Genomic DNA, 14328 nt, shown 5'->3' with positions numbered 1-14328 from the left:
CTCAGGTTACTAGAAGAGGCCCAGCTGCAGGACTTAGAGAAAGCCTTGGTGTTGGCCAATCCAGAAGCCTCCCTTTGGCGTAAGGAGAAGGAGCTGCAGTATTTACAAGGACACCTTGTTTCAGCTGACCTCTCCTCCAGGGTGACTGCTGTCTGTGGTGTGCTGCTGCCTGGGCAGCCGCCAGCCCCTGGAGAGCAGGTATGTTGACAGCAGTGGCGTGTGTGCCCTCTTCCATCCAAACACTGAGTGTGTATTTTTCCTTGGCTGGGCTCTGTGTTCTAGGTGTGAGCCAAATCGAGTTTGCCAGATTACTGTTCCACTTACAGAAGTGTTCAAGGAGAGAGTAAGAGAAATTCATCCAGGACCCTCCTCTTTGATAGTCACTTTGTCCCTATTTAGTGTGAAGTCAGAAATTGTAATGATGCCTATGCAAAAGCTTTAAACTTTAACAAAGCTCTTCCGTGTATGACCTCATTTACTTGCTACAACAGCTGTTTGAAGTTGGGTGGCCCACGTTGTGATACCATATTTATGTAAAACTAAGGCAGAATGACTTGCCCAGGACCTGTGGGCTGTCCTTTGGCAGAGATGGGGCTAGGCGCAGGTGTAACTCCCTGGCCTCTTTCTGTCAGAATATTCTCTTTGCCTGTTGTGTGAGAGGGTTGCATCTGTAGTGAGCTCTTCCCCTGCCATAGCAAATGACCTTTCCAAGAGTGTGCCTCCAGACTACACTTTGGAAAGTCTTGTAAATCAGAGTCTGGTTCCATAATCTGGGAACATTGGAAACCAGTCTGTTTTTCCCCAGCAGTCTTTAGTCAGTTGTCACTTTGTCTGATGGGCAGACCCACCCAGTTTTCTTCCTGGAACAAGTCCCGAGTCATTCCTTGATCTATCAGTTTGTATCTGGGAAGTACAAAATTAAAAAGATAAGTATAATATAGATATAAAAAAGTGCATGTCTTAAGTGTACAGCTGCATGATTATTCATAAACTAAATATCTCTGTCACCAGCACTGAGACGCCAGCATTTCCAAAGCGCCTTGTGTTTCCCTCTGGTCAGGAAGACCTCCCCACCTTTCTTTAACCGCTCTCCTAACATAGATTAGGTTTGGAGCATTAGAACTTTAACATAGGGAAGGATTCTGGTTGGAGTAGGCTTGATATACTGGGTGGCAGTGGCAGAGCACTGGGGCAGAAGTGCAGAATGGAGCTACAGCCCAGCCTGCCTGCCGGTTGCTAAGAGTAACAGCTCTGCAAAAAGTTCAAGAACTTCCAGCCCTGAATCTCATTTTGTCCTCACATATCTTTAGGGGACAAGCTATGTTTGAGAATTTACCATTCCTTAAAAGTTAATAATCATTGCACTTTTCCAAGAGGTCCTTTTTTCTGTGTCATATTAGATCCATTGTTAATAAAATATGTTTAAATTGTGGTAAAATGAATGTAACATTTACCATCTTTACCATTTTTAAGTGTGCTCTTCAGTGGTGTTAAGTATATTCACATTGGTAGCAAAGAAACTCCAGAACTTTTTCATCTTGCAAAACTGAAACTACCCATTAAACATATTGGGTACATTATTATTATTATTTTACTTTTTGTTATGGAAAATGTTAAACGTATTCCAAAGTAGAAACAATAGTGTAATGAATCCACATGTACCCATCATTCAGCTTCAGTAATTATAAATTCATGATCAATTATGTTGCATTTATATTTCTGAATACTGTCCTCACACCATATTGTTTTGAAGCAACTCCCAGATACCACATCATTTCTTAGCTAAATGTAGGCATACCTTGTTTTGTTGTGCTTCTCAGATATTGCTTTTTTTTTTTTTAACAAGGTTTGTGGCAACCCTGCCTTGAGCAAGTCTGTTGGTGCCATTTTTCCAACAGCATTTGCTCACTTCGTGTCTCTGTGTCACATTTTGGTAATTCTTGAAATATTTAAAACTGTTTCATTATTTATATTTGTTATGGTGATCTGTGACTGGTGGTCTTTGATGTTACTATTGCAAAGATTACAACTTGGTGAAGTCTCAGATGATGGTTAGCATTTTTAGCAATAAAGTATTTTTAAATTATGGTATGTACGTTGTCTTTAAGACATAAAGCTGTGTTGTACACTTAATAGACCACAGTGTAGTGTAAACATAACTTGTATGTGCACTGGAAACCGAAAATTTTGTGTGACTTGCTTCATTATGGTATTTGGTTTATTGCTGTGTTTTGGAATTCAACCTGCAAAATCTTTGAGGTATGCTTGTAGTTTTGTGTGTGTGTGTGTGTGTGTGTATAAAAGGAAAGGACTTTATGCAAACTATTATATATAGGATGTATATATAATATAAGGGAAATATATTCAGTATCCTGTGATTAACCATAATGAAAAATAATATATGTATAGCTGAAACACTTTGCTGTATAGCAGAAATTAACACATTATAAATCAACTATACTTAAATAAAATTTTTTTTAAAAAAAGAAAAAAAGGACTTAAAAAATTTCCAGAACTCTTTATTACACCTGGAAAAAATTGAACAATTTTATAGTGTATCCTTTCAGTGTCCTTACTCTCCCCTGATGGTCTCATAAGTGTATTGTGCATTCTTGATCTTAGACGTAAAATCCTAGAATATGGTAAGGTAAAGAAAAACAAAAATCCAGTCATGAGAGATGAGGCTTGCTCCCATCCCCTGTGTGTCAACTTTTGTGGCTTCTTAAAGTTTGGGAGACTTTTTCTTAAATTTGTTAGCAAGTTCCCAGAGTTGGAGTGTGGGGGAGAAAGGAAAGTGAACAAGTCAGATCCTTACTTTGGATAACATACTTGTTGTTACTGTGGGTCCTGTACTACCACTTTATCGGCAGAGGTTTATGTAGAAGCCGGTGGAAGCACTGTTGTAGAAATTAACCTGTGCTCTTTGATGGGAAGACTCTTCTTGATTTGCCTTTTATTTTCCACTTGCCTCCTTAGGCCAGTAGTCGGAGTTCTTCTTGCGAACAGGAGCTGGCCTTTAGGTCTTATGTGCTGGTTGAGTCAGTCTGCAAAAATCTTCAGACCCTGGCTATGGCAGTGGCTTCTCAGAATGCTGTGTTGTTGGAAGGACCGATTGGATGTGGGAAAACTTCCTTAGTTGAACATTTAGCTGCAATGACAGGTAGAAGGAAACCCCCTCAGCTTCTCAAAGTCCAGCTTGGAGATCAGACCGACAGTAAGGTAAGTAAGAAATGGCAGATTTTGGTTGGTGAGCATACTTGTGAATATTTGCATTAAAATATTGTTTTTGCTAAGAGAATATGAGAATAGTTATTGGTCTTCCTCATAACTGAGGGGACCACGCTGTAAAACCTCAGGTACCTGTTATAACCCTGTGGAAGTTTAATGGAACTAATCGCAGGATGTAGCATTGGCTCCTCAGGTGTGTGGCTTCAATAATATTTTTGCAGATGCTGTTGGGAATGTATCGCTGCACAGATGTCCCAGGAGAGTTTGTGTGGCAGCCTGGTACCCTGACACAGGCGGCCACAAATGGGCACTGGATCCTTCTGGAGGATATTGACTATGCTCCCTTGGACGTGGTATGTCACCTCCCTAGTAACTCGCTAATTTCTTGTCTTTGAAGAGAATGAGAATTGTGTTAATAGTGATACTGGGGGATTATTTAAACAACATAAGTATTTCATTAGAGATGGTATGTTGGTTATCTACCTAATCTGGTTTGAGTTCTTGGATTACTGGGCTGATCTCTTGTTTGATAGAAAATTATTAAAATTCTGCTTGTACTGTTTCCTTTAATAGTTGAATATGTGATCAATTTCACAGTAGTTTTTTTTCCTCCTTTAGTTGAAAATGTGAGCAATTTCACAGACTTTCCAAGAATAGGCTTGGTGGGAAACATCTTAATCCATGCTGCATATACATTGAGAACTTTGAGACCCAGCTCCCTGGCTATGGCATTTGTAGAGCAGTGGGCTGAGGACAGGTGAAAGAAGAGGTGATATAATAAGAGCCTGCTTGTCTTTGTTCCATTAAGGAAAATAAACTGGATGTATATTTTTGACTTCAAAAAGATCACTTTTATATGTGTATAAAATTTAGCTATGGAGGCAGTCCATGTTTCTTCTGTATTCTGTAAACTATGACCAAAAAAATGTATTCCAGAATGAAAAAAATCTTCCTTTGGGTAGATTTTCCTGAGATTGGTTTTAATTTTCTTTTACCGTGAACCCTAAAGCCACCTGTATATGGACTTTCCCCTCTTGGATTGGAGAGAGAGAGGAGACAGAGATGGGGGAGGGGGAAGGAGAGGCGGGAAAGGTCTTTAGGTTTAGGGAAATGTATGGGGAAGGAGGGGCTATAAATATGTGTGTGTCTTATGACACACATATTTTAGAGTCTAGTGAGGTAAAAATGTGATGGGGTTATTGGCTTAGTTTGACCACCATGTTCTAAGATTTTAATGCTCAGTTTTATAGGGCTGGAGAGTCAAATTTCTTAAGAAGCCCAGAGCCAAGGATGACTACTACCAATGACACTTAAAAATAAAACTGAATTATAAACTGCAAGGCCAACTTAAAAGTATTTGTTGAGTCGTAGCGCTTTCTATAGCTCTCTTTCCTGGGCAATTTTTTCAGACATCAGGGTACCTGGGAAGTCATTAGTATTATTAATCATAGAATTTGAGCCAAAGAAGGTAGATGAACATAAGGAATATTCCATTCAGGTCATGATGAAGCCTAGGGATCTATCCCTTTGCCATAGCCAAGTACATTCTTTGATGACCAAGTCCAGATTTCAAGACCAAACTGTTAGTTTCTGTCTTGATCTTCCTTGGGCAACGTCTGGTAAACATCAGAAAATTCTTGTACTTTGAGTTCCATTTTGTGTAGACCATTCCCCTTCTGTTACTATCAATACATTTGGTTCCAGAGGGTATGCTGTTCAGTTGATTTAAACTTCATCATCATCATAGTGAAGTTGTGTTTATTTTAAAACATACCTGGACCCTTGATTATTATTTTGTTATTTCCAGAACTTCTCAGCTAATTGCTAACTAATTACTATTTTAAGGTAGCTTTTATGGCTTTTATAGATCTCATTCAGTATGGTTGTCTTTTGTTTCAAGTGTCAGAGTTATCTTGGAGTTGCCCCTATAATATTTTTCCTTTCATCTCCTAGCCATGTATGAAATAAGGATGCTTGATAAAATTACCTTGACATTTTAGGACCTTCTTCCTTGGCTCTTTGTTCTTACTGTTTTTTTCCTCAAACTTCTATAAACTCACATCCCCTAGACCCATATGTCTAGTCCATACTTTTCTTGAAAAATCTCTACTTGGATCTTCCTTAGCAGGTACAGGTTCAGGATGTTCAACATGAACCTTATCTGCTCTTTCCTGCAACAGCCTTTCCTGCCACACAATTACCAAGCCAGAATTTTGATGTGTCTCCTTCCTCTAGTCCCGCATTCACTTAGTCTGATATTGCTTAGTACTTTTTCCTTATCTCTTATTCTGTTCCCTCCTAGCCCACTGCCTTAGCACAGGCCTTCTTATTTTTATCTGTCTGTCTATCTAATCTATCCTGCCATCTTACCTTTGTTACCTGAATGGTGTCCTTTTTCGCTTCTTTCCCTCCAGGCTGGCTCTCTTTCAGTTTATCTTCCATATTGTTGCACAGTTCATTTTCTAAAATAAAAAATAAGTTTTTCTTCAGACTAAAATCCTCTCAACAACTTCATGAAAAAAACTCAAACTCCTTAGCTCAGCACAGAAGGCCTTTTATCATTTATCTCTAAGCCTAGTATTTTTCCACTACTTCATATACACGTTCTGCCCTAACCCTAACTGTAAGAGTCCTCTCATGCCATGCTCTTAGGCATATACATTTTTATCCATTTGAAGATTTTTGCCTAGAATAAATGTGCCACTGCTCTCCCAACAAACCAGGCTGATCCCTCTTCATACTTTCAGACTCAGTGAATGTCATTACCTCTAGAATGGCTTCACTGCCCTGCTTCTAAACTACTCCACACTGATCTACAGCCACCCTCTGTCTTCACATACCGTTTTGTACACCCCTTGGGGGTCACACCGATCATGCTATATGGTAGTCTGCATGGCTATCTCCCGTCAGACTCTAGGCTGTAAAGCCTCAGTCATGTCTGGATTTTTCCTTTCTTGCTTGATTCTGGTCCATAGTAGGAACTCAGTGAATGCTGAATGAATAAGTTGCTCTGCTGGAGTGTAGGTGGCTCCAGTATTCCCGCCTGGCATTTGACCCCAGTTCATGCTGTGAGAAGTAGGGTTTCCTTTAAGGACGTGTTCATCATTTGGTGAGAGGGTTTTTTTGCTTTCTTGTTTGTTACTTCTGTCTTAATAGCTTTATCACTGGGGTTTTGTGATTTAGGTTTCCGTGCTGATCCCTCTCTTGGAGAATGGAGAGCTCTTGATTCCTGGCCAAGGTGACTGTCTGAAAGTGGCTCCTGGATTTCAGTTCTTTGCAACCAGGAGGTATGTCCCATTAACCCTTCTATTCCCACGATGGAGCCTCTTCCTAAGTCCACATGCTAGAGTGCTGAGTACAAAAGTCTTGGAATAGAGTTCTCTGGGCCCATTTTAAGCAAGGTTAGTTAGCAGTGATGACAGATTCAACATTCTCATTCCTGACTTTTTTTTTTTTAATTTATTTTTGGCTGTGTTGGGTATTCATTGCTGCACGCAGGCTTTCTCTAGTTGCAGTGAGCAGGGGCTACTCTTCGTTGCGGTGCTCAGCTTCTTACTGTAGTGGCTTCTCTTGTTGTGGAGCATGGGCTCTAGGCACACGGGCTTCAGTAGTTGCAGCATGCAGGCTCAATAGTTGTGGCTTACAGGCTCTAGAGCACAGGTTCAGTAGTTGTGACGCACGGGCTTAGTTGCTCCGTGGCATGTGGGACACAGGGATCGAACCCGTGTCCCCTGCTTTGGCAGGCGGATTCTCAACCACTGCGCCGCCAGGGAAGCCCCTTCCTGACTATTTTTAATGGAGATAATTAATTTAGAAAGTAAAAGTGGTTTTTTTCCCCCCACTTAAAAATAAGTAACCAGTCTTAAAAAACTTTGTCTTGTTTTCATGTTTTCAAACATAATCAGAGATGAGACTGTTGTCAGATAGCCCTGGGTTTGAACCCTGACACTGACACTTTGTACCTGTGTGTACCTTGCTTGACTGATTATGATGGGGCCAATAACACCTACTTTACAACTTGGTGTAAGTTATGAAGGTTAGGTGAAGTGACTAAAGACCTGTCACGTAGTAAGTGCCCAGCCATGATGGTGGTGATGATAAAGCCATGTAGACCTCAGGCATTTAAAAAAATTAATTGAATATAAGCATCAACAAAGGAATAAAACCTAAGCAAACTTAGTATATGTCCCTATCTACTTTTTAAAATAATGTGAAGGCAGTGGTTTATTTCCTCCTACTTGTCTATAACTGTACAGCTTCTCTAAGGTCTTAAAATGCCCAAGAGTGAAAATAATGCCACATTGTATTTAGTGATTATATCAGTGTTTACTGTACCTCTGTGAACATTCACTTCCAGATGGAATGCAGAGCTAACAGTTCTAAGGAAGACCTTGCTAGGCCCTGTTAGTTTTAATAGACCCTGATTTTATTCACAGCGATGGTGAAGTTCTTTCCTGCTAGATACATTTCCCAGAAAGTCCTGGGACATCATAGAAGTATGTCACACAAACCTGAGTTCAGTTCTTGGCTTTGCCATTTGTAGTCATAGTTGAGTGAGCAAGGAACATTACTCTCCTCCTCTTCTGTACAGTTCTTCCTTACAGTTAGAAGAAAAGAAAGGCATCATCCCCTCAGGGCAGTTGTTGTGAAGATTAAATTACATGGCTTAGGTGTAAGCCCATGGCTTGCCCAGAGTATGTGTTTAATGAATATTCCTTCTCTTCTGGGCATGTTAAATAATTTTAGGTACTGTCGCTTTTGGTAATAAGCAGTGAACTTATTTTTAGTGCTGTTGGTCTTGGATTAGGTTTTCTTTTTCCTGAAGTTATGTCTTAAGGAAAAGGAACATGTTGTTCAGTTCAAAACGTCTAATAGGATCATTTGCAGTGATGTGAAAATAACTTGGTTAAAGCCCTATTACTCCCCCTAGGAAAATAGTCAAACCTGGCTTGGTGGCAGCCTTTCATTGTCATGCTCCCTATAAGCCCAACATAGTGCTGTCTGGCACCAGAAGGAACTGTGAGTTTTACTCAGATGTGAGATAACGTCTAGCAAGGGATAACCAGGGGCATAATTCAAGATTAAAATTGGGAATTTTGTGTGACTCTGTTTTTCATTCTGAAATACAGACTCTTGAGCTGCGGAGGAAATTGGTATCGACCGCTAAATAGTCATGCTACTCTGCTAGACAAATACTGGACCAAAATTTACCTGGATAACATGGATAAGACAGAACTGAATGAGGTATGGGGTTATTTGAAAGTATCAATGCTTTTCTTTCGTACTCTTCATTATTAAAAGTGTCAGACTTACATGTAAACAGAGGAAATAGCCCAATGAGTCACCAAAATACTCGTCACTCTAAATTTAACAGTTAATATGCTGACATTTTACTGTATTAATTTCATCTAGTAGTTTTTATTTGCTAATATATTTGAAAGCAAACCTCATAGCATTTCACCCTTAAATACTTTCATGCATCTCTAAGGGCATTTCCATATATAACTGTAATGATTATTATACCCAATAAAATGAATAGTAATTCCTCAGTAGCACTTAATTCTCGGACCATGTTTAAGTTTCCCCAGTTGTCCCCAAAGGATCTTTTTTATGCTAAGTTGTTTTGTAACTAATATCTTTCACACTTAACAACTTTATGTACATTTTGATCGGGGTATTAATGAAAATTGAGATGACTTATTTTAAAGGTTTTATACATAGGTTTACTTTGTAGTATCTCTGGTTCTCCGCGAACACTGAGAGGTGTGCCTCACTTTACCCTGCCAACCTCCTGTCTCCCCTTGGATCTACCTCCTCACTTGGGAAGCGTCCCGACTTCCAACGTTTCATCTTGGAGAGCCACAAATAAAGCATTGTCAGTGACCATTCAGTCATGGCAGGGATGCTTTCCTCTTTCTTGGTATAAGTTTTTAGATAAATAAGTGGCACCAGACAACCTTTTCAAATATTTTATCTAGCATTTAGGTATTTACTAGCAGAGGGGTTTTCAGAGTTCACCGATTACTGGGTAAACCTTGATAGTATAATCTCTAAGAAGCCTTGCCTTGATGGTGTGATTTTATAACCCTACAGCCTGTTTTACACTTGAGAGTTTCTTATCTCACTCTGGTTCCCAGTTGTGTATTTGTGTGTCCTGTATGTCTGTCTTTTCCCCTCTTGCCGCCCTCAACTATAAGCTCCTCCAGTAACTTAACTCAGCTTTGGTATCCCCAGCATCCACTCCGTGCCTGGCATTTTGTAAATGTTTGTTGTATTGCTTTGTCATAGTGCTCCTCTTTCTTTTGCTGTTGCAGACCTTTAAATGTTTTATTTTCAGACTGAAATTGTGAGTCTTTTCTTTAAAGGGGAGGGCTGAAGTTCACATTTAGGTGTAATTTATTGGGGATTGAGAGGATGAGAAGAACATTTGACAGCCACTCTGTTCTTACTGTATTCTGTACTTGAAGGATGAGCCAGAACTCCTCCTTCCACTCCTGCCTTGATCAGCAGTGTGTCACTCTGCTCACCGCAGGTGCGACAGGAGCACACACCTCCTCGCTGCAGTGACCTAGGTCATATTTAGGTAGCTGACTTTCAGAAGCTCACTGGTTATTTTTAAGCTTCTGGACTTACTAATCCTAATAACACTCTCCTAAATAAATGACTGGTAGCTAAAAACCTTGTGTGTATTACTTAGGAAATAAAATAATCTCCTATGCCGACCTCACGGGGAACACAAGGAACTGCATTTCTGTTGCTGCCAACCACAGCCATCTTACGCTTAGAAAGACTGGCTTTGACTTCTTGCTGAAATATCAAATTACACTTCAGAAAACAAGCTCTTTACATAATGCTAGTCTCATACCTAGTAAGTGCCGGGAACTTACCCCTAGCAGTTTCTCACACCTTGTCTCCCCCGTACACCTTGAATGTGCCTTGATGCCTCACGTGCTGGCACCAGAGATGGCCTGCTTTCTCTGCCAGCAGTCCCCTCTCACAGTCACCAGCGACCTCTGCCAGGTGCCTCTCCTGCTCTGTGAAACCGTCCCGGGTCTCCCAAGCAGGGCCGACCATGCTATACTTTGGGCTGCAAGCTTGCTTTTGCTTTCATATCTGCTTCTTATATTAGGGGGATTTTCTCGAGGACGGGTTCCATTCCTTATTTTGTTTTGTTTCTCTGTCCCTGGAATAGTGCCTGCTACAAAGTAGGTACTTAATAAATGCTTATTAAAGGAATGAATCTCCAAAATACATATCAAATTGATAACCATATCATGTTAGATTAGTTTATTATGTGATATTGTGTTTAAATTTTGACATTCATGTTAATAACAAAAGATGTTTTTTGACTAAGGTAGAAAATGACTAATTGGTTGGTACATATAAATCTCTATTCAGAACTTTTTTTCCAAATAACTGAGCCCTTACTAAAGTGTTAAACCTAACACATTTTTTTCAAGTAAAAACAGCTTTTTTTTCCACCTTAATCATAAATATACATGCTCATATGTTGGAATTACTACTCAGCAATAAAATAGAATGAACTACTGATACATACAGTAACGTCTGGACGAATTTCAAAAACGTTATGCTGGGTAAGAGAAACCGAACTATACACTACATCCCGTATGATTCTGTGTATATGATAGATTTGAAAGCAAAACTGTATAGAGATCTGAATCAGGTGCAGGATTCCAGGGATGGGGATGTGGAGGAAGGGAGTGATGACAAAAGGGAACTTTTTGTTTTAGGGGTGATGGAAATAAGTATATTTTGTTTATGGTAGCCAGGATCCACAAATATATGGGCAATTTTGAAAATGTTCCCTTCATACACAAAAAATGTATATTCTGTATTTGAAATATCCACGTGTATCTATTAAATTGAATTTGTTGATTTTATTATTCTCGTTTTCTGTCCTTAATTTTCAATACATCTGAAATATGTTTTCAATAATATTTGTTGTAAAATCCTCCAGTTAAAAAAAAAAGTATGAAGAAATAAAAATCTATGAGATCTACCACTTGATGACACCGTTAAAAGATTTTAGTGGACCGTACAACTTTAATATATACAAAATATGTTGATATTTCATATATAAATTGGAATCGTGATATACTTCTCAATTTAAATGTATTAGGGTGTAATATTCCTAATATATACATGATATTTTTCTTCCTTCTCAAGTAGACTTGACTTAGCAAATCCATATAATAAAAGCGTTGAACCAATATTGTGGGCACCAAGTATTATACTGCACAGAACTCTTAATAGTTATCAAAGTGAATTGGGCTAGATCTTTTGCTTGTTAAATTCTGTTGTCTGATAAAAACTACTTTTTATCGGGACTTCACACTAGCTCCTTTTACTGTGATTTGCTTTAAAAAACTTTCCTTTTCCCATTAACTGCTTCTTATTTGCTTTTGTCTGAGAAATGACTTAATGAGAATTGTGTTTAAAAAATTAGAGTACATATTACTTGAAGGATACTTCAATGAGTAAGTGCCTGGGACTTGGATGCCTATGTTGCTTGAGACCCTTTTCCCATCTAGCTTCTATACCCTAAGCTGTGTGATAGGTGGTGAGATTGCCAGATAACTGAGTTCTGGGCAGGAAAAAGTCATGGTCTTTGAGGGGTGGGAGGTATGGGTGAGGGTGGAAGTTGTTATACTTGGTTAAGATGACAGATTTCTTAGAAAAATTCATTTTTGGTTGACTAGTGGCAGCAGCAGTTTATGTGTGCTTTTAAAAATCACTCTGTCTGCTGCTAAATTTTCTTTCCTTTTTTTTTCTCTCTCTGTCAGGTTCTTCGAAATAGATATCCCAGCTTATCGGTAGCAGCCGATCACCTGCTTGACATTTACATCCAGCTTACTGGAGAGAAACATCACCCTCTGAGTGATAGTTCTGTTGGAGGGGAACAGGCACCCGAGGAAGTTTCAGAAGCCAGATGGGAACACAAAAGACTAAGCCTTGAGGGGAGAGAATTGTCTCTCAGGTACTGGGCTAAACACTTTTTTTTTTTTATGTGGAATGTAGGCCTCTCAGTGCTGTGGCCTCTCCGGTTGTGGAGCACAGGCTCCGGACGCGCAGGCTCAGCGGCCACGGCTCACGGGCCCAGCCGCTCTGCGGCATGTGGGATCTTCCCGGACCGGGGCACGAACCCGTGTCCCCTGCATCGGCAGGCGGACTCTCAACCACTGCGCCACCAGGGAAGCCCTGGGCTAAACGCTTTTCAGTTGGTATTTTAAAAACTGCTTCCCTCAGAAGTTCTTAGCAGCTAGAACTGAGTGGTTACAAGAAGTCAGGTTTTGAAATTAGACGTTTGGGCTGCTTCATAGTGTTCAGTCCCTTTTTGAGATCTATAGTTACTGAATGGGAAGGCTTATGAAGGTAACATTATGTTAACTTTAACAAATAACTTTTTTCTTCCAGTTTTATTGAGATGTAATTGACACAGAGCACTGTATAAGTTTATGGCATACAGCATAACGATTACATACATCATGAAATGATCACTGCAATAAGTTCAGTGAACATCTGTCATCTCATAGGTACAAAATTAAAGAAACAGTAAAAGAAAAAAATTTTTTTCTCATGATGAGAACTCTTAACAACTTTTTATATATAGCATATAGCAGCGTTAATTGTACTTATGTTGTATGTTATATCCTTAGGACTTACTTATAACTGGAAGTTTAGCAAATAACTTTAAAAGCCAAAGTTGGGAATAGTTACTGACATAGCTCTTTCACTGGATGTCCTTTTGTGACGCTTGGGGTCTTAAATAAAAGACTGTTGGGTTTTGCTCTGTATAGTGAGTTCCATCCATGCCTTTGCGCTTCGTTCTCAGTGGTTGACTTGCCCTTTGAGAAATGAGAATTAGGTGTGGGCAACTCCCCTCAGTTTGCTCTGAGAATTAATTGCTCCCTGTCTCCTGCTACCTTGTCTGGCATGGATGGGGAGAAGTGAGTTCTAGGTCACTTCCTAGTAGGAGAGGGACTGGGACCACTCATTCTTTTTCCTGACACTGTTTATCTTCAGTTGCCAGAAGAAAAGGAGAGTCTTTGTTGTCAAGTGTTCCCAGACCTAAGTAAGCTCTGCCCCCCGCCCCCCCCTTTTTTTTTAAAGGGACCTACTGAATTGGTGTAATAGGATTGCCCACAGCTTTGACAGTCTGTCTTCATCAGCATCATTAAATATTTTTCAAGAGGTAAGATACAGTCTTCCTGCTTGTTTCTCTGTGCTCTTTAAGGCTGTTGATTTCTACTGTTATTTTCTGTGTCTTGACTGCTATCAAAAAGTTTTTCTTTTGTGTAGGTACCGTTTATTATCCTTAGCTAGTTAAAACTGAACTAATGTTGCCTTAAAACTAGTTGGGCCTAATAAATGTTTTGTGGTTTTTGAAACAGGTTACTACTAATTTCAAATAAGTATAGTTTGAATTAGAGTAAAACAGATACAGTACTGAAATTAAAGCTTAAATGAAAAGAAAGTCTCCCGGGTGATAATACTATTATAAAATAGAAAGTGTTTCTAAGATCTTTAGTATTTATTTCTGTATATAATTTCTTAGTCTGTTTGATAGATTTATATTTGTCTTATCCCACCACTAGCCTCAGTAGGGCCTTTTTAACTTTAGTCCAGAGAAATTAATGTGGGGTTTGTAAAGTACATCCTTGTGTGCTGGACGTGGGGACAAAATGTGTTGCGTGGGAGGGAAGCTCTATTGAATTGTAGCTCTGCCACATTCAGTAGAACAGAGAGAGATTTATTCCCACCTGCTTAAGAATAAAGGGATGCTGCCTGAAGATCTCTGGGCTGTTAAAACATTAACCCATTTTGACTATAAAGTGTTCTGGTTTCTGTCAGCTAGGACTGAGGAGAGAATAGTGACCCATTTTGGTTAGCAGTTTCTCTCTGTGTTTGGTTAACTTACTTTGAGGAGAAGGAACCCACATTTGGAGCACACACTTAAGCCGGCTGAACTCTGAAGTGCTGTGTGCCAGTCCTTTAATCGTCTTCTCTCCATTGAAATTTCCTTTCCATTCTCCTGCATTTCTCATCTTTCTCACAGGTAACCTTGTTTTGTACTTTTCT

The 14328-nt window shown here is 39.5% G+C and overlaps 1 protein-coding gene across 2 annotated transcripts in view; it reads left to right on the top strand.

Annotated features, from left to right (window-relative positions):
- MDN1 (midasin AAA ATPase 1) overlaps positions 1-14328 on the top strand; it is a 154412-nt gene that overhangs the window by 20381 nt on the left and 119703 nt on the right. Inside the window, exons 5-11 of one of the 2 annotated variants that reach the window (XM_029224342.1) lie at positions 6-198; positions 2977-3219; positions 3450-3581; positions 6412-6515; positions 8358-8472; positions 12033-12226; positions 13360-13441. In XM_029224342.1, the coding sequence (XP_029080175.1) occupies positions 6-198; positions 2977-3219; positions 3450-3581; positions 6412-6515; positions 8358-8472; positions 12033-12226; positions 13360-13441 (1063 nt within the window). Of the gene's footprint in view, positions 1-5; positions 199-2976; positions 3220-3449; positions 3582-6411; positions 6516-8357; positions 8473-12032; positions 12227-13359; positions 13442-14218; positions 14306-14328 lie in introns of those variants that run through there. The other variant, XM_029224343.1, reaches the window with a different exon arrangement.

This window comes from Monodon monoceros, unplaced genomic scaffold, assembly GCF_005190385.1.
Source record: "Monodon monoceros isolate NGI ecotype Baffin Bay Population unplaced genomic scaffold, NGI_Narwhal_1 Super_Scaffold_15, whole genome shotgun sequence".
NCBI lineage: Eukaryota > Metazoa > Chordata > Mammalia > Artiodactyla > Monodontidae > Monodon > Monodon monoceros.
The sequence above is the reverse complement of the archived record's forward strand: the minus strand, read 5'-3'. Positions and strand labels throughout refer to the sequence as shown.